The 19,691-nt window shown below is 42.7% G+C and overlaps 3 protein-coding genes across 3 annotated transcripts; all 3 read right to left on the bottom strand.

Moving 5' to 3' along the window:
* Positions 1–1,524: 1,524 nt before the first annotated feature.
* On the bottom strand, positions 1,525–12,540 carry capn9 (calpain 9). The gene is made up of 20 exons (XM_056371516.1): positions 12,008–12,540; positions 10,945–11,014; positions 10,740–10,858; positions 10,316–10,449; positions 9,825–9,993; positions 9,626–9,709; positions 8,586–8,671; positions 7,823–7,900; positions 7,221–7,381; positions 6,963–7,120; positions 5,432–5,640; positions 5,232–5,268; positions 5,068–5,148; positions 4,435–4,492; positions 3,812–3,876; positions 3,115–3,183; positions 2,918–2,996; positions 2,141–2,257; positions 1,965–2,023; positions 1,525–1,851 (listed from the first exon to the last, which is right to left on the bottom strand). The coding sequence occupies exons 1-20, from the start codon at positions 12,455–12,457 to the stop codon at positions 1,825–1,827; spliced, it is 2,310 nt and encodes a 769-aa protein (XP_056227491.1). The 5' UTR covers positions 12,458–12,540; the 3' UTR covers positions 1,525–1,824.
* Positions 12,541–12,565: 25 nt separating this feature from the next.
* LOC130166146 (cuticle collagen 34-like) lies at positions 12,566–14,636 on the bottom strand. Its single transcript, XM_056371519.1, has 2 exons — positions 13,242–14,636; positions 12,566–12,792 (listed from the first exon to the last, which is right to left on the bottom strand). Exons 1-2 carry the CDS (start codon positions 13,258–13,260, stop codon positions 12,566–12,568), a joined length of 246 nt encoding a protein of 81 aa, XP_056227494.1. The 5' UTR covers positions 13,261–14,636.
* Positions 14,637–14,809: 173 nt separating this feature from the next.
* taf5l (TAF5-like RNA polymerase II, p300/CBP-associated factor (PCAF)-associated factor) lies at positions 14,810–19,625 on the bottom strand. The gene is made up of 5 exons (XM_056371518.1): positions 19,471–19,625; positions 18,794–18,935; positions 17,707–17,811; positions 16,786–17,546; positions 14,810–16,058 (listed from the first exon to the last, which is right to left on the bottom strand). Exons 2-5 carry the CDS (start codon positions 18,930–18,932, stop codon positions 15,261–15,263), a joined length of 1,803 nt encoding a protein of 600 aa, XP_056227493.1. The 5' UTR covers positions 18,933–18,935; positions 19,471–19,625; the 3' UTR covers positions 14,810–15,260.
* Between the last annotated feature and the right edge of the window lie 66 nt (positions 19,626–19,691).

Here is a 19,691-nt window from a genome sequence, read left to right as displayed (position 1 = left end):
CAAATCGACTGGGTTCTTTCTCTATTTTATATACTGGCGGTTATAAACCGGTTTATGGATGTATTAGCGCCACCTGCCGGACCGGAAAGCGGAGCAGTTGGTGTGTTGGCAGTGAATGTATTTTGCATATGGCGATGAAAACAATCTAAATATTAAATCATTGATATTTACAAATGAAATATGAACATCATATAGCAGAATTAAGCTGTTTTACCACTAATAATATGTACAAAAACTCTTTTTAGGTACTGTGTAATCTTATAGTAGTTTGTTCGTTGCTTTTCTCTGCTTTGTATAAACATGTTAAATTTTATTAAGAAATTGTCTTAAAAAAAATCTAAATTATATTGAGGGATTGACATTGAGGTGGTGCACACTTACCTAAATACCTAGGTGCACACCTGGACAGTAAACTGGACTGGTCCCTGAACACGGATGTCATCTACCTGAAGGGGCAGAGCCGGCTCTTTTTCCTCAGGTTTGCACTAAAGACTGTTCTCATGTTACAGCACTTAAAAATATTTTTATTTTGGGTATTTTCTGTGGTTTATTGGTGAAGTAGCATTAATCACTACTGGGGGTATAAATAATTCAGTTAAGGATATAAGGATATATTATATTTCATATATATAAAACCTACCTGGCTGCAACAAGTTATTGTAACTGTCCCTTAGCTCAGCAGCCATACCAAAACAGACCAACTAAGTTAAAGTCATGTGATCCAGATTCACTCATTATTTCATGTTTTATAATTTTTGTTTCATATTCATATTTCTCAGTATTACATTTCTCATTACATTTATTGCTTGTTACTTATTTTACATTACTCACAATTTTACAGTTTATTCTCTACATTGTCATGTTATAGCCTGTTTTGCAAGTAGAATTAATTTGATTTAATTTATTAATCTTTCTATTTATTTATATACTTTAGGCTGTTTTACTGGTATGATTTTTTATTCTATGATTATTTTCTGGATTGTTTTACTTTATTTCTTGTTATTTATTTTATTTGTACTTTTATAACTCACTTCCAAACATCTCCTCTCTTTTAGCATTTTACTATTTTATCTTTATTGTTTTGTCTTCATTATTATTTGATTTGTAATATCTACTACATTGTTTTTTGTTCAGGGTCCCTTTCTATTAGAGGAAGTTCAATTCAATTTAATTTTATTTGTATTGCCCCAAACCACAACATACATTATCTCAAGGCACTTTACAAGACCTTACAATAGCAGCTTGTTACCATGGCGATCTGTGCAGACAATGCTCTTCCTTATAGCAGTGGCTGTAGCAGCATTTTACCAGACAAGTACATGGCTGTGCATATTGTATTTCTTTTTTTTCCTAGTTTTTAGTAACTCAGAAATTGCTTGTTGTACAATATTTTCCTCTTAAATGTAGTAGAGTTTAATGTGTGGCAGAATTTAATGAAAATAAAAGTAAATTACGCCCACTTCAGAAGATAAACGCCACTGATAAATAATAAAATGTAACTGTCAATCATCGTGTTTCTCTACATCAAAGACCAAATTTATAGTAAAATTTATTTCCATTCATGCAGAGAGCAGAAACAATAAAACAATGTTTTGTCCAAAAGTCAGCAAAATTCAAAGATCACCACCCATCCCCCACTGCAAAACCTTAGCTCAGACAGCATCTCACATTATTTGCCCAAAGAGTGGCATTTAAAATGTGTCTTTGTTTTGCATTTGAAACATGAAAAAGAAAACATGTCTGAATTTTCAAGACACTGCACTTAAAGACGTCCCTTGAGTTTTGATCTTCTGGTGGCTTCTGTTTGCTCTCAGCAGCTTCTCCTCACACGTTCATCGACAACATCAGGAACTGTGTGCGGTTAAGAGAAAACAAAGTTAAAATGAGCCCTATAACATTACAAGCTACACGTGGTTCAACCAGACAATCAGCAGGAGTCAGGTGTGACATGAATGAGGTTTTACCTGCATCATGTTCATTCTCACTCGGCCCCTCTTGAATTTGTCCACAGCCTGAAAAGCTCCTGGTTGAGAGAGAGACAATTTAACACCAATGAATCTTTACTATGATGATTTTGAGGCACTAATGTAGTTACTGTAAACCTAGTGGAGGAATTTATTTGAACGTTTTTTCGACGTACTGAACATGTTCTCCAGACGGACGATGCAGGTGAGGTAGTCGTCGAAGTCGATGTCGTATTTGTCGTCAGCAAACCTCAAGCCGACCAGCTGCAGGAGCTGGTTGTTCAGTTGCATGCCTTCACAGGAACAAAGCTGCAGCGTTAGCCTTCAAACACAAATGCCACCGCACACAAGATCTACGCCCAAACCATAAATCACTTCCAAAAACCAATCAATATTATTTTTATTGGCTGTAGTGCTCTTGCTGCTACTACCATTATTAGCTCTTGCAAGACTGTTTTTTTATCACCTTTACTGTTTTCACCAATATTAGAATAAATAATAATAAAAGGAGAAGTAACTGCTTCACAATCACATGTAAAACTGAAAAATCTGATATATTTACAATTTGCACTTAGATTTTATACTGATATTAACTGTAGTTTTTAATTTTTGTTTAGGAATGTGTTTAAACATAATGATCCTCATTCACCACTTTTTCTTGTATTCTTAAATATATGGAACAAACATGGGAAATAGGTTTTACAGTGTATTAAACATGGTATTCTAACTGGTGTATTTGAGAATGCACTGCAAGTATATGTACAATATGTAAAACAAATATCAGAATATTAAATCTTCATTTATAAACAGTACATGTCTTGTGCATGAATGTATTAATACATGAAAATAGTCTTATATGAAATGTCTGCCAATGAAATGAAATGAAAATATAAAAAAAACAGTTAAGATAAAGCGTGTTAAAAGATTTAAACTTAAGTTTTCAGTCGACTCACCTGCAGCTTTGAGAGCGATGCGAAGCTCGTAGGACGACATCTTCCCCGACCGGTCGGTGTCAAAGGACAGGAAGAGCATCTGCAACAACAACAACAACAACAACAACAACAACAACAACATCAGAAGTTGAACCACACTCTTAAAGCGTCCAACATCAGAGCTGATTTACAGTTTTACTACAGGAACCAACACGTACAATCCACTTCTTCATCTTCTCCCAGAACACCTTGAACTCTTGGAACTCCAGCTTCCCCGTGTTGTCCACCTGTTTTACTGCGTCAAGGAAAAACTTCAAAAGCCTCATTGCAATCGACTTATCAGCTATTTTAAAATCACACACTGTCAATCATTTCTAGCTGGTTCATCATAAAAGCACAAGTTCCTCTGCTGCCTTAAAAATGTGAGAGAACTGAACTTAGGTGGAATAATTATAGTCGCTTTTGAAAGTTGATGGAACTTGATAAAACAGGTTCATTAAACTTCAGATATGAAAATGAATCTTACATTATGAGAAGAAGCAACAAAACATAAATTATCATGTATTAAGACACAGAAAGTTTCCACCATGAATATTTTGTTTGTCTCTGAAAGAGATGAATGCAAAGTCAGGAGAACTCACGTTTCTAGTCGTCTGAAAATAAACACTAGAAAATTTAAGTTGAACTGACTTGAAATTGAATAAAACTTACATATTTAGATTAAGTTAATGAAAAAAGGTGAGTTGATTCCACTAGATTCCTGTGTGATGTTTTACAGTGCATTTTCTTCAAACTCTTAACCTCTAACTTAAGTTGTGTTGGTAGCAAAAAAAAAGAAAGGCAAAGTGAAGTTTATAAATGCATCCTGAAATCACAAGCCTGAAGTGAGTCACTCGGTGAAGTGTGTAAAGATACGTCCATCAGGTTGATGATACTGTGGCAGGTGCTGAGACTCAGGCCGTCAAACTTGATCTCTTTTCCTGAGGACAGAGGATTAAAACAGTAGAATACAATTCAATGAAAAAGCACAAAAATACATCAATACTAAAAATAGTATTTTATTTTATTACTTTAATCCTCTGTTTACTGCTATGTAATGTCATCCTTTTTACAGACACAATCATCCATTCCTGATTAAATAACAGTAATAATGTAGGAGGTTAAATGTGAACGCCACACAAGATCTTCTCTGACTTAGCGCCACCACAGCTGAAGTTTTTAACAATAAGACCCTAAATGAGAGAACCAGTAACTTCTACTCTAGAGTCTACACACTTCTCTAGTCCTTTCTGTCTTTAACAGCAGAAAGCTTCATGATATCCAGAGACCGATGTCTTTTATTGAGCTGAGCGGTGAATCTGAAACGCTCATGTTGTGAGGAAACAGTGAACGGTATAATCGCGTATCATCTGCATAAGCTGTAATAACACATCGTGCGACGCATTGAACTTCATCCATGTCAACTTTACCAGCATTTGTTCATTTCACATGAAGCACTGACATAAAGAGGTTTTACAGCATCTAAAACATTTACTTACGTCTGCTGAGAACGCCATTGAGCATCTGCTGAAGCTCCCGGACAGAGATGGCCTCGTCCTGCACACGCACCAGACCGATGCAAGATATAAGTTACCAAAGAAAATGGGCATTTACGACTCTTAGCTTTTTATTTCAATATAATATAATAGTATCTGTTTTCAGTTCACAGTGTTTATTCTTAATTTCACATTTTTCTCCGTGTCGAGAAAAATATTTTGGTTTTAGAAAATTATTCAAATCATAAAATATAAAAGCTGCATTAACATTTTTTTCAGCCACTTGGCGGCAGAATAAGTTTATAACAAGGTGCAAGACAAACACCTGTAACATATTATCACCTTATAAAGTAAAATATTAGCAAACACTTGTTTATTTATACGTCCAACAAACAGGAGGCAACATCATCATTGATCTGGACAGGTGTTTTCACCTGATGAATGTAAGTCCAACATTCACACTCTTTTAGCTCTAGTTTGGTCTCTACCAACAAATATGTGGCTCTTTACCAACAACACATGTTCAAATTTGTGAATACGGCAGCGGAGGAAGGAGGAAACATTGTTGGTGATAAGTGTTATTTTATAGGAACATGATACATATTCTTACTTTTATATATATATTTGTTTTCTTACCGCACCAGCCAGCTGTTCAAACAGTCTCCTCAGGCCTTTCTCCTCGTCTGATTCCTCCTCTGGAGCGCTGGGCATGGGCGGCTGGTGGAAGCAACACAGCGTCAGTACGAGCAGACCTGACTGATCGATCAACCGAATGGGTGATTGATTATCAATCTACTTACGTCTGGCAGATCAGCATCAACGTTGCTTCCCATCTCCCTGTGCGACAGAACCACAAGTCGTGGAGTGAGAGTCTTGCAGATATTTTGTTCTGACATTTGGTATTTTAAATGTTTTGCTTTTAATTTTTTAACATTTATTCTGTGTTACTTTTAGAACTTTATCTTAATCAGATTGAAAAAGCCCAGAGATGAAGACTCACAAAGCTCCAGCCTTTTTCTCAGAGAAGATCCTGATGAGGAAGTCGGCCTCGTGGTGGGGCTGGAAGGTGGTGGGGACCAGCAGGTATTTCCCAGGAGGCAGTGTAAAGCGCTCTGACACCTCCCGCAGGTTGATGTAGGTCCTGCTACGGGCCTTGGATGCATGGTAGCGGAAGAAATCCTTCCCCTGGTGGTCTTCCTCATTTGGAGCCTGAATGGACAAAAGATAAATATGATGATTAAGATATAAAAACACAACATGATTCGTAAAGACTGACGGGTGAAGTACGAGGCTAACACACACATGTTTTCAGATGATTTCACAAGTAGGCCTGGGTCCATTTAGTAACTATCCTGAAGCTTTCGACCATAGTAAATGATCTTCATCAGCAGATGGAGTTGTGTGATTATTATAGTGAACTGAAAAAGGTGAAAAGCTGCCTCTTTATTTTTATTTTTAGAGCTAATATTTACTATCTTTAAGGGCCCAGTCAGTCAATTTAACCATAATTACAACTGACAAATTTATTCTACTTAAATAAAGACTTACACTTAAATAGCTGACATTCAGTGGACCACACTTTTTACACATCTGTCACATCTGTTTTGCAGCTCTGTGTACTTCTTGATACATATAGTCAACATGTTTCATGTTTCATCCTGAAAAATCTTCTCCTTCAAAACCATAAACGTTGTCTGAAGTTATCAATATTCTACAACAGAACAACATAGTTACCAGCAAATCAGATGATGACAAATAGTAATTATTCATCTGCTCTAACAGCTTTTTAAACCATTGATTAAAATATATTGGTCAATGATTTTACAGCTGATTGAAGTCAAATCTTTGCTGTAGAGTTCAGTCTGTGGTTTCAAATAACTTCAAGTAAAGTTGTTGATAAATCTGTTCAATAAGGATCAATATTAAGCCACTTATTCTAATATAACAAATAATTGTTTCGCTGCAACGTCCAGAATTATGCTGATGACACCATCCTGTATGTTGTGATTACAGTTACAGAAAAATATAGTTTGACTAAATAAACTAAATATGTCGTTATAATAAAATAAATAAATAAAATAAAATAAAATAAAATAAAATAAAATAAAATAAAATAAAATAAAATAAAATAAAATAATATAAAATAAAATAAAATAAAATAAAGAAGCATCTCTGTATTTCAGTTGGAAAAATTGCATCAAACATATAATTCGTCATTAACTCAGTATACTTTCATCCATTTTGGTATAATTTCTTCATTCATTCTTCATTATACGCTGAGTTAATGTTTTCACATCCTTAACATTGTATAAACATTTCTTGTAGAGTTTGTTCTACTTTCACAATGTGGATATAAAGTTGCATTTTGAACTGAGTCTATTTTAATTAGAGTTGAATGAATGGGAATAGTTCAACACAACATGGAGTCCTGACCCAGAGGCTGAGAAACTTGCCTTTCCTCCGTGGCAGGAAACACTTTCCCGTGCAGTAGATTTTAAACCCTGTTGTAAGTTGCTTCATAGTTTTCTGACCTCGTACACTGCGAAGCCGATGGTCTCCATGTCCAGCCCCTCCTTCCTCAGCTTCCGTCTGTTCTTCTGCATGAGGGCGATGACCACGCTGCACACGTCGTCCTCATCATCAGCGTCCTCCAGCTCCAGCTTGAACTGTGGGTTCGTCCAAAATGTGTCTGAGGATTTGAAGATACAGAGTTTTTAGAGGAAAAAAAAATCGACATTTTAACATTTTAACGCCAAAAGGCGACAAATCAAACCATCAGCCGGTCTCACCGATGTAGTTCCTGCAGCCTCCAGCGGTGGAGCCGCGAATCCAGTTTCCCTCGAACATGCTGACCTCCCAGTGGCGCTTTGTGTTGTCGGTCAGGGAGTCGGGGGTCATGTTGCAGATCTCCACCTTGTCATAGTTCCTTTTGAAGTCATCAAACTCCATCCTGGAGTCACAAACGCCTTCAGTGTCAGCTCCATACACAACACATTCACAAGAGTTCACCTTCACATTAATGTTTCAACTTGGATCATTAATGATCGTCTGCAGATTTGGAAAAGTGAATGTAATTCATTGAATAAGAGCAGACTGAGGTGCAAGACCACTGAACCTTCACTACAACACCCAGCATCTCTTTTCCCGTCAGGAGAGAGATTTACTGACTGAGCGAAATTTAATATAATGAAATTTAACTCGCTCATTAAGATCAAATTAGAGGCTCCTGGACTCAGGCTGCACTTTCTTTCTACGTGGCAGCTGATGTGAAAAGTTTGGGCTCATCAGTGTGAGATATATGACCCTTTATATTTACTCCACTATCTGCACTTCTGCACACAAACAACACATCTCTTCTTTAGTTTGGATCAGATCCATCACGTGGACTCACCAGAATTCACCGTCCTCTGTCGAGTTCTGTAGGATGCGAGTTTTTTCTGCTGTGTCGATATAATTCCACTCTCTGGAGCTGAGACACGGACGACACACAACAACATGTTAGACATTAACGCGCAGGAATCAGGAAGAGGCAGAAACATAGATACAGACACCAGCAGGCGGCATTTGTTTTTCATCTAAGGAATTAAATCTGCTGTAAATTACATTTGGATTATAGGAACTGATGTTATGTGTGTGATTTTAAAAGGCCTTGTAAAAAAATTACAATGAAGGCATCTGGGATTAGGGTTACTCTGGGGGACAATGGTTTCTTGAAGTGATGGTTTACATTTCTTGCAGGAAAGTCAATCAAATGATTACAGAAAACACAACTACAAAAGATACAAAATAAATACAAAAGGCATAAAATGAAAACATACAAACACAAAACAACTACAGACATGCAAAATAAAATACAGAAAGACGCAAAACAACTACAAAGAGATGAAAAAGGACAAAAGCGACGTGAACAACAACCATAAAGAGGTGCAAAACAACTACACAAAGACACAAAATGGCTACCGCGAGAGATAAAACAACTACAAAAAGCTGCAAAATGAAAAGAGAGATGCTAAATGAAAGCAAAGAGACACTGAAAGACTTTTCTCTTTTAAAGGAGGGATGATGGTCCGTGCTCAGGGGCCTATTGTCGTCATAGTCCATCCATATGTATACTTTATATTTTTACCCCATGTGTTGTGTCCCTTTATTCTTACTTGTCACTCCAGGGGCCGTTCCACTCGACCTGACCCCAGGGGTTTCTGACCCGGATTAGCTGGACTTTCTGACCCCTGTAATTCACCTGAAAATTAGAAAGAATGTATTTGTTTATTGTGACTGTAAATTTTGCTATCGCTACATAGCCAGCGTTAGCATTAGCAGCTGTATACTTACCAGTCTTTGCAAGAGCTTCAGCCATCGTTGCGTTTACATGATTAGAAGTTATAATACGTCCTCTGAGCAGATACTTTTTCAGGGCAGACTGAACACTACATTGACTCGGTATCGGAAAGTGATGAGACAGTCCCACTGGGCCGGGGCAAGCTAGTTAGCTGGCTAGCATGCTAACTTCAGTAGAAGAAAAGAAGTGATAGAAATAGAAGCAAAACAAAAGGGTTGTTTTCCACGCTGGAGACAGATCTTGGTGAGTAAAGGAGTGAAATTTGATGCTGAGTTTCTTCATTTCCTTTCTGCTACTGAAGTTAGCATGCTAACCAGCTAGCCCCAGTCCGATCAGTCTCGTCACTGTAGCGTCCGGTCTGCTTTGAAGAAGTAGCGCTGCTCCGAGGACGTATTATAACCTCTTATGTTGTAAACGCAACATTGGCTGAAGCTCTTGCCAAGACTAGTAAGTAAACAGCTGCTAATGCTAATGCTGGCTAGTTAGCAATAGCAAAATTTTCAAATAGCGCCTTTTAAAAAAGTGTAATATAATTTTCTTTGAGAATTTTTTCATTTTTTCTTCTGAAACTTTCAAGTTAAAGTCAAAAAACAAAAAAAAACACAGGTTGCAGCCTGAAAACAAAGATTGTATTTTTGTGTCATTGTATGTTTTTCTGATGCAAATAGGTTTTAAAATCAATTTCATAAATGTGTCCTTGAGGTTTTTTTGTGAGATTTCACAGCAGCAGTAATTAAACTAAACAATGTTTTTCTGTCTTTTTTACTCATCATTATTTATTTATTGAGTCAGAAATACAAAAACATTAAAACCGTGCTGTTTCCTGGCCTCCAGCTCGTGGGTGGTGGGACTCACCTCCTCCAGGCCGGTGATGGAGTATGCGTGTCCCTTCACCAGGCCGGTGGTCGTCTTGGCCTCAGACTCTGCAGAGCTGGAGATCTGGAGAAAACCAGCCACCCAGACGTGTTTAAAACACAAGAGCTGACTAAACCTTTCACACGAGGATGTAAATATGCAGCATACATTTAAATGTCATAAATATAAAGGTCCTTACATCAATAGAGCATCCCATCATGGAGCCTCTGTCCAGGGCCTTCTTCATGATCGAGAACAGGTTGCTTGGAGCGTTCTTGGTTTCATACATTTCCCCAACGCCGCCGGTAAAATCCTCCATGGCCTCCATTGTGCTGCCGCCCTTCAGGGACTCGTAGCTGCCGTGCAGCCTGGAATAAACAAATAACATAAATTGCTGCATTTATATGCTTCACACTTTGCCTCTTATTCAACCCTTCACACACACTGATGGCAGTGAACCACCATGCAACATGCTGGTCTGACTATAAGGAGCAACATGAGCTGGGAATCAAACGGTCAGATCTGAACCACAGCCGCCCCGGTACCTCACTTAATCTTAAAGCTTTAAGGTGATGGTGACGTGAAACCTTGTGTGAGCAGATAAAATGATGAATCTGCAGTTCGCTGTGAGATGACTGATAAAGAACAGGGTCGAGTCTGAGAGGAGGTTAAGTGTTTAATCGTGTTTACTTGGCGTAGGCTTTCTCCAGGAGGGCGCTCCAGAACTCGTTGTTGGAGGCGGAGTGAAGCATGATGAGCTGATTCCTCACCGACGGCAGCCGGTCGTCCACCACCACGTCCAGCCATTTGTTGTGATGCCAGAACTGAGGGAGCAACAGAGAGCCGGTCACTAATCATCCTCTACCTGCAGCTCATCATTATGTCGTCTACGGAGGATGTGGGAGGTTCCACTAAACACACTTTCTTTAAATCTTTAAATCTACAGTATCTGCTCGTGCTGCTCTCTCCTACAGGCTCTACAGAGTTATTCCCGCCCATTCTGCATTAATCTGTGATCTTTATTTCCTCCTTGTTGACACAGACTGAAACGACTGAAGAGGCTAAAAAGACAGAAGCAGGTGAGACACCGTCTCCGCCCGGCCGGGCAGCGCACCTGGAAGTGAAAGATGCCGGCGTATCTGCGGTCGAAGTCCTGGTCGTGGGGGACGACTCGGGCCAGCGCCTCTTTTTTGAGGGTCAAGGATGCGATGGCTGCCAGGAGCCAGCAGTCCCCTGTGGTGACAGACAGGTGCATGATGGGTAAATGAGTGAGAAATGCGTCCGTATGAACGACGCACGCAGATAAGTGGAGCACCTACCGAGCTGTCCCTGACAAATGTCTGTCCTGTCAGCGCCGCCGACGATGAACTTCGGGTTTTCACAGATCTCCTGCAGAGGGGACGAGAAACAGGAAGAGAACAGGTTGGTTAATTAAAAAAGAAAAAGAGAGAGAGAGAGAGAGAGAGAGAGAGAGAGAGAGAGAGACAGGTGAGAGGTGACAGAAGTGCCTTTGATAGGTGTGTTCACATTCCAGGCATATTAATCAGCCTGAAATCCCAGTCACTGGAACACAAGGAACACAGAGGCAGCTGAAGCATTCGCCCTGAGGAACGCCCAACACAGACATGCATAGTAACTGTAACGAACGTGACGGGTGAGTTTTACTGTGGTCAGGTGAGTTACCAGGTAAAGACGATGGAAATGAGCTTTAAAAAAAAGAACCATTTTACTTGCTGAGTGTCTCAGGAGGGAGGGACAAAGGAGACGACATCACAGCTCATGAAACACACACGAAAGCCTCCACAAATGTCTTGATTTAAACTGAGTGAATACAAACAGATAAGAGTTCTTGACTGCTCCTCGGTTTTACTGCAGGTAACAGCCAGGTGTGTGGGGATAAAGTCACACACAGGAAACTGCCCCTGCACTTGGCTCTATTTACACTGTTTCCTTGCAGAACTGGTTTTGCAGCTACAGCTGAAAAAAATACTCGATTGCCTTTGTTTTTAATAATAAAAGCAATAAATCTGACGTCAGATAAACTGTATTTTGAACCACAACATCAGAAATGATCCTCTGTGTGTTAATGCTGCCAGCTCTCATTCAGTCACTAGTTCAGCTCGTACTGAACCAGTTTCCTTCACTGAAGATTAAGACTCGGAGACTGAAGCCGGTCTGAATATTCACTGGGATCAGTTTTAAAACAGCTCCAGTCTGAGTGAGCGACTTCTCATCAGATGAGCAGTTCTCCCTCAGACCACAGCGTGTCTTCATTCATCTGGATTCAACACATGAACTGATAAACTGGACAGACTCCAGGACGGCTTGAGACATGTTTGCTGCATCGGGTCAAACCCTCTGAAGCGTTCTGCGTCTACTTACCTTGGGCCTCTTCCATTCAATCTGCACGGGAACGCTCTGGCTGAAGAAGAGCGTGTCGTCGGCGGCGGGGAAGTCCGGATCCTCAAACAGGACCCCCCTCTGGAGACACTCATGCCTCAGCTCCTCGAAAGACTTCCCGTCCGCCTGAGTGTCCACGGCGCGGGTCGAGCCCCGGCCGGACAGAGTGGACTGGAGGGGCATCTTCTTCTTCTTCTTCTTCTTCTCAGCTGAGCGGAGCAGAAGGAGACGTGAGTCGGCGTGTGATGGAGTGAGTGTCCTGCTGTGTGTGTGTGTGATGCAGCGACGGGCTGTCAGGTCGGTCGGACTGGAAGGTACACACCCTCCAGACAGAAACTGGTTTGTCCTCCCGCGGCGGTGAACCTCGCCCCTGCTGACTCTCTCTCTCTCTCTCTCTCTGGGCTCGGCCTGCAGAAAACAGTGACAACTCATTCCCGATGGTTCGGCAACATGGAAGAAATATTCAGCTCATTTACTTCAGTAAAAGTACAAATACTCCTGCAGGTTAGATTTTACGAAGCATGATCAGGAAAACGTATTTCAAGTATCAAAAGCAGAAATAAGTGGCCCCTGAGTGTGCAGGTCCCCTGGCTCCCCCGGATCCCCCGGCTCCCCCGGCTCCTCCGGATCCCCCGGCTCCCCTGGCTCCTCCGGCTCCTCCGGATCCCCCGGCTCCTCCGGATCCCCCGGGTCCCCCGGCTCCTCCGGGTCCCCCGGCTCCTCCGGGTCCCAGCTCAAGACTACAGGAGACCAGGATTTTGCTGGATCTGGATGTCAGGTTTACAGAACCAGTGACATCTTTTAAATCTCTCCCACAAACCTTTAAATTCAGACTTTTATTAGATTTTATTTTAGTTTTAGTTCCTCAGTTTAGTCACTTTCTTATTTTGTTTGGATTCATTTTTATTTATATTTGAGGTTTTCTACCCTGTTGTACTAATTTTTTTAATTTAATAAAGAACACATTAAATCATATGAATTATTAAGAGATGTAAAACAGATAAAACCACTACAAACCACCACCGGAGGAAAACCCTGTAGTGGTCGAAACCGGTCTGCGTTTTATTCCCTTTTGGGATCTTTGTTTTGGACATTTTACTCATGTTCTGACAAAATAAAAGCATTTTAATCATAACCTTGATTCTGTGCGAGTTTTCCTGAAGAAAAACCACAGCAGCTTCTACCGAGATGAGCTACAGCTACAAACATCTCTTACACGTTATAAACCCGTCCATGGATACAGATGATCAGATGATGGATATCTTCCCCCTCCCTCCGGTCCTCGGAGCAGTGAACACGGGGGTGGGGTGTGCCACCTCCCTGCCAGTCTGACCCACAACATCCACATTCCTGCTGCACAGTCACCGGATTCCTCACGTGTCTGCAGAGGAGTGTGGATTTACTCACAGCCGTGGGTTCATTTCTACGTCTGTGATCTCTGGCGGCGGCGTGGACATCAGGAGAACCGGACGTTTCCCCGGTGGACCTCTACGCTCACTGTTGAGACGGGACCTATAGAGGAGCTCCACACTGACGACTCTTTGTTTCTTTGCGGTCGTTTGTGTCTTTTAACTGAGCTCTAAAACTTTCACTGTCTTGTCTTTTTCCACCTTGTTCCCTGTGATGGAGAGAAACCGTTTTCGATGCTTAAACATCTTCGTAATTGATCTTGTTTTACCACATGAATAAGGCCGTGGCCAAATCTAATCATCGCAGAGATGGAGGGTCACACAGATGAAACAATCTTACCAAAGCTGTACTGTCCAAATAAATGATTTTATCTCACAATGATTTTCTTCTTTTTGAGGAATAATTATCCTAAAAAACCTTGAAATTAACATTTTACAACGTATTTAAAGCTCCTCCAGTGTAAAGGTCTGTGTCCATGTGTAGTGTGATTATAGATCAGCTCTAGCTTCTATATTAATACTGTGAAAGTATCAAAGCCTCAGTCCACAGAGAAATGCACACAGCCTGTATTCAGAAACTGAGCCTTAAAACCAGCCGTCAGGACTTCTGGAACTTTGTGATGTCACAACAAAGCACCGCTCTCAGCCACGCCCCCAAGCCTCTTGGTCTTAAAAGCACCCTTTAAACTTTAGTATCTTAAAGCAGCACATATGCTGCACCACCTCCTGTTGTTACTGGGCTCTGAAGTTAGCAGTTTCTCTTTGTTTCTAGTGTTTATGCTAAGCTAGGCTAACACACCCTGGACTTCTCTCTGTGCTAGATACACAGGGATGAAACTGATGTTTTTCTTCTCATTGTACCTTCAGTCTTGAGACATAAATAGTGATAAAGCAGCTGCAACTCCAGAATATACTGCAGAGAGTTTCCATAACATTCTGCACAGAAAGAGGTTCTGAGCCTCTCTTCTGATTGGCTGACTGTTTTCTGAGTGAGCCAATAAAAATATAGCAGATTTCAGGTAAAAACACTCAGAGAAACCAAATCCTGCAAGGTTTGGATGGTGGGTCCAGGTGGGCGGGGCTTGGTGACTGCTTTGTTGTGACATCACAAAGTTCCAGAAGTCCTGACGGCTGGTTTTAAGGCTCAGTTTCTGAATACAGGCTGTGTGCATTTCTCTGTGGACTGAGGCTTTGATACTTTCACAGTATTAATATAGAAGCTAGAGCTGATCTATAATCACACTACACATGGACACAGACCTTTACACTGGAGGAGCTTTAAGTATTTTCTCAACTTTTTCATTTTCTATTTAGGTACAAATTATTTTTTGCAGATTCGATCTTTTTATCCAACAGGAACAATATTTTCCAATAGTCACATTTCATATGCTGCTTTTTTATTGATAATTAAACTTGTGCATGACAGCAGAGTGAACAGTCTTCGATCACCAAGGCACCAGACCCAGAACTTTACGCTTTTTAAATCATCAGCTACAAGAAGAAACTGAGGAATTCTTTAACACTGATGTCTAGTGAAGACACTTTGGTAATGTGAAAACACCACCAGCGACAGAAGGTCATTTCTCTAGAAAAGAATATCTAAACCAGTTTTTGAAGACTGAAACTTAAGGATTACAAAAAATAAAACATATTTAACCTTGCTGCTTTTCTATGACGATAACTAATGAGGAAAACAAAAACCTGACTCCTGGGCAGGTGCTGACATTGAAGGAAGGAAACCACAGTCTGAACGGTGACCACATTCTCAAACACACACCTGGAGACATTCAACCTTTTCTCCCAAACACAAACACAAACGTCCGTGGCTACTGCTCTGCTTTCTCTTGTGCAGTTCCCGTCACCAGCAGCAGGTTGCAGGCCATGAACTGGACGTTCAGCACGTTGCTGGTGTTTCCAGTGTAAAGTCCCACCAACTCGCTGGACGAGCCGTCAGCCGGCATCCCGCCGTGGGAGTTACGGATGTCCCACACCCGGACTGAGTTGTCCATAGACGACGACGCCACTAGGCTGCTGTCCGGGCTGAAAGACAAGCTGGTGACGCTGTCCGTGTGTCCCCGCAAGTCTTTGAACAACGTCCCCGACGCCAAGTCCCACAGCTTCACCCGCTGGTCCTCGCTGGCAGACGCCAGGTACTTTCCGTTAGGTGAGAAGGCGAGCGACAGCACCGGGCCGCGGTGGCCAGTGAAGAGGCGAACAGACGCCCCCTGCTGGGTGCTCCACAGCCGGACGGTTTTGTCCGTGGAGCCGGTGGCCAGGTAGTTGGAGTTGGGGTGGAACTTGACGCAGTCGACGTCGGCGAGATGGCCAGCGTAGAGCCGCAGCGAGTAGGTGCGGGAGAACGTCCAGAGGCGGGCGGTGCGGTCGTGGGAGCCGCTGGCGAAGTAAAGGCTGCAGGGGCTGACGTCCACGTCCCACACCGGGTAGGCGTGGCCCTGGTACAGCACCGTGTTGGTGAAGCTGCCCAGGTCCCAGTAACGTATGGTCGTGTCCTCGGAGCAGGAGAGCAGCCCGGAGCTGTCCGTCAGGAAGGACGTGCGAAACACCGGGCCGCTGTGACCTCGCAGCGTCTTTACCTCGCTGCCCGAGCCGTCCTCCTCGTCCACCTGAGGAGACACAAGAAGAAACAGTCACCTGACGTCACCTGTCCCGACTCCACACGGTTCGTCCTGTCTCCTGAAAATGTTTGAATGAGTTTCAATTATGGGAAAAAAATATCAATTTAATCAATTACAGCTTTTATTCAAATTATATTAATTATCTGTTAATTGATTATTTTCTAACTAATTGTTTCATCCGTCAGAAAATTGTGATAATCACATTTATTCACATTGAAGAATTCAGGCTTCTTTTCATTTACAGATAATCAAAGTGATTCATCAATTAGCAAAAAGTCACAGATTAATTTTCTGTGGATTGATGAATTGATTAATTGGCTGATGGTTGCAGCTTTAATCAGTTAACTAATTAATGTATATAAATAAATAAATAATCAATGGAAACACTGATGCTGATCAGACAATAAGTAATGTTATGACATCACTTCTGTTCACATGTAACAGACACATTATGAAGCCCGTAAATTCTGAAGGAGTTAAAACCCTAAACTTCACAAATACATTAATTGATTATTTAAAAGGAATCAATAATGTGAATGAAGCTTCTGTGGGTCAAGCTTTTCAAATCCGAGGGTTTGATCCTTTTAACTGTTTCATAACTCTTCTTTATCTGAACTTTTATTCTGACAGAACTGGAGATCTGAAGGCGTCACACTGCTGCGACCGCTCTCCTTCCACGTTCACTGCTCCGTAACCAAATCCATCCCTCCCTCACCTCCTCCTCCAGCACGTCGCAGGCCAGGTGGATGCGCGACACGTCGGCCTGATGCGGCCGGGCCTTCAGCTTTCTGGCTCGGAGGCTCCACAGCTTCACCGTGGAGCTGTCGAAGCCGGCGGCCAGCAGCCGGCTGTCGGCCGAGACCTCGGCGGTGTTGAGCATCTGCTCCGTGTGGTGGAAGGCGTAAAAGCACACGGTGGTGAGCGAGGGGGGGCCCTCGCGGACTTTCTTGATGCAGTCCTGCAGAGCGTCCAGGGCCGCCTCGCTCTGCGGGATCCCTGCGGGGACCTCCACCCCCTCCCCGCCCTCCGCCCCGTCCACTCCCGCCCAGGTCGAGGTGGAGTTCGGGGTGGCGGTCGCCCCACTGGCAGTTCCGTACAGCTGGTAGTCCGTACGCCTGGAGGCGGTGACCTCCACCTGCAGGTGTGTGCTGAGGGCCCTGCAGAGGGCGCTGTTGTCCTCGCTCTGCAGGTAACGCAGCAGGTAGCTGTAGGCCGGCTCCGTCAGGTGAACCACATACTTGTGCTCCAGGAAAGCACTCAGCTTGGGATTGGCTGCAACGTCCTGAGCGGTGAGAACATGGCGGAGCTGCTCTATGATGGCACGCTGCTCGCTGTCCTGAAGAAAGGCACTGTGGAAACGACTGTAGAAACCGTCTACTGCCCCCTTCAGGCCACATCGCACCATGTCCAGGTGGAGGTAGATGAAGAGCGGGTAGAGGATGCTGCTCACCTCCTTCGCCCAGGATATTTCTGTTTCTAATTTCGTGGAAATAAAACATTTCCTTGTGTCAATAAAAACAAGCTCATGTAGCATCTAAAAAGGAAACATGATTTGATGGATAACTATTTCCAAAACAACTTAGAGCAGATATTTTAACTGGCACAACAGGCAGCTGCAGGGACGTGCACGTCGTACCTGAGAGAAAGGAGCGCAGCCTGGAGTACTGAGCCTCATACTGCTGCGGGTCCGCCTGGCAGGGAGCAGCAGAGACGATGTTGGCACAACCCGACTCTGTCTGCACTGCTCCGAGAGAGAGAGAGAGAGAGAGAGAGAGAGAGAGAGAGAGAGAGAGAGAGAGAGAGTAAAGTAAAATATTCTTCCTCTTCATCTTCTTTTTAAAGAAATCACAAAACAACCTTCAGGAAGACGCTGTAGAGCTGCAACACTAAAAACGTTTACAGAAAACGCGTCCTGTAATCATTGTTCCAACATCATACAACAAAAGGAATTTGCCAATTTAAAGACAAGAGAGATACATAAAAATAAACACTTCATACATTTAAATTCCACACGTGTTGTCTACCACCTCTCCTGTCCTTGTGGCTGAAAATCCTTGGTAGCTAATGAACAGCTTTGTTAATCTCATAAGCATCATTCACTCTGGAACTGTGTCCGTTATTGTTGGAAGATTTTCACATTCATGGAACTATAGATTATTAATATCATTATTATTAGTAGTAGAACATTAAATGTTGGCAGCATTTTAATGTAGCTCGTAGTCCTGCTAATTTATGACCTGTTGGTTCGTTCAACGAAACTAAATGTACAAACAACTTTCCCTGGATTAACTTAGATACTGAAGTAAAAGGTAAAATCATGATGGGACGTTCTGGAGTTATAAGGGAAGTAAAATGATTTCTAAGCAGGATTGTGGACGTTTGTTCATGATTGACGTCGGAGAAAACGATACCCTCAGAAAGTGTGAGTCACACTGAATCAGAAAATATGAGTATCATGTCTGTGTGTACAGAAGTGACTGAGTTATGACTCTGGTTTTTGGCAGAAACAGCTGCGACCAGGTGCTAAAGGTATAACTGAATGGAAACACCTGGAGGTGGAATCTGCCCTGATGGTAGTAAAAGCAGCCCAAATTATAACAACCCATCCACATCAGTATTTACCTGTTAATTAAAGAAAAAGAAACCCAACCGAACCCAAAATGTTCTGTGTGTAGCTACATGCATCAGGTGCTCCACCACCTTCACCTGTGCAGCTGGCTCACCTGTGAGGCTGGCAGCCATCTCCTCGGCCGACTGGAACAGTTTGGCTCCTTTCAGGGAGCCGTCGGTGTCCACATACTGCCTCCTCTTCAGGTACTGAGCCACGGCATACTGGATCTGCTCGGTGCGAACCCGCTTCATGACCTGAAAACCACGACAACAACAAAAAACCGTGCAGCGTCACACACCTGACGTTTCCGTTCAGAGAAGACACCTTCACGTCACTTTCTCTCTCGTCAGAGATCATTGGGAGCACGAACTGTGAAAGTCTGGGAGTTTACAGGTAGATAGGATGTTGTAAAACACGGTGCATCTGTTTTAAAGAACTTAAACTCCGGTTCATTCTGTCCATGATAACTTTACCCTCCTGGGCGCAGCATCTTCCCAGTAGCTAGCTACCTAGCGAAGCGGCGAGCTAACGTGTTTACTGGGGCAAAGAAGCGCCGTAAACGCCCAGACTGACGCTCTAAATGTGGATGTTGGATCATCTGTAAGCCTGAAACAACTGGAGCCGTGGACTAATCCTGTCTAAAGCTGCCAGTTTTCCATATTAGCAGCGGGTACCTGAGCGGAGCTAGCCGGCTAACTTAGCGCCTAGCAGCGGGCCTGGCGGCTCGGGGCTTTTTGAGCGGGACCGATCCGGGCCCGCGGCTTCCGTCGGTTGGAAATGTTTACTCACTGCATATCGGGCCGTGCTTCTCCGTCCTTGGTTGCTATACACAGGAAGACGAAGTTATAACGCAGCTCAATCTACGCCGCTGCTCGTCTTTGCAACTCCATCGTGGTCGTCCGCCCCCCTCCCGCTCAGCCGCCATCGAGTAGCGCAGGGATCTGCTACTCAGGCCTGGTTTCGTGTTATCGAACGATCGATGATCGACTACTTCCGCCTGTATTTTTTTT

Source organism: Seriola aureovittata, chromosome 3 (genome assembly GCF_021018895.1).
Source record: "Seriola aureovittata isolate HTS-2021-v1 ecotype China chromosome 3, ASM2101889v1, whole genome shotgun sequence".
Taxonomy (NCBI): Eukaryota; Metazoa; Chordata; class Actinopteri; order Carangiformes; family Carangidae; genus Seriola; species Seriola aureovittata.
The sequence above is the reverse complement of the archived record's forward strand: the minus strand, read 5'-3'. Positions and strand labels throughout refer to the sequence as shown.

Excerpts from the sequence above, each read along its gene's own strand:
- taf5l (XM_056371518.1), bottom strand. The coding sequence starts at position 18,932 with ATGAAGCGGGTTCGCACCGAGCAGATCCAGTATGCCGTGGCTCAGTAC. Across the intron at positions 17,812-18,793 it reads GATGGCTGCCAGCCTCACAG|TGCAGACAGAGTCGGGTTGT; the intron begins GTGAGCCAGCTG and ends CTCTCGGAGCAG. Across the intron at positions 17,547-17,706 it reads GCTGCGCTCCTTTCTCTCAG|AAACAGAAATATCCTGGGCG; the intron begins GTACGACGTGCA and ends CCACGAAATTAG.
- capn9 (XM_056371516.1), bottom strand. The coding sequence starts at position 12,457 with ATGAGTTGTCACTGTTTTCTGCAGGCCGAGCCCAGAGAGAGAGAGAGA. Across the intron at positions 7,901-8,585 it reads AACGGCCCCTGGAGTGACAA|CTCCAGAGAGTGGAATTATA; the intron begins GTAAGAATAAAG and ends TCCGTGTCTCAG. Across the intron at positions 3,877-4,434 it reads CAATGGCGTTCTCAGCAGAC|GAAAAGAGATCAAGTTTGAC; the intron begins GTAAGTAAATGT and ends CTCTGTCCTCAG.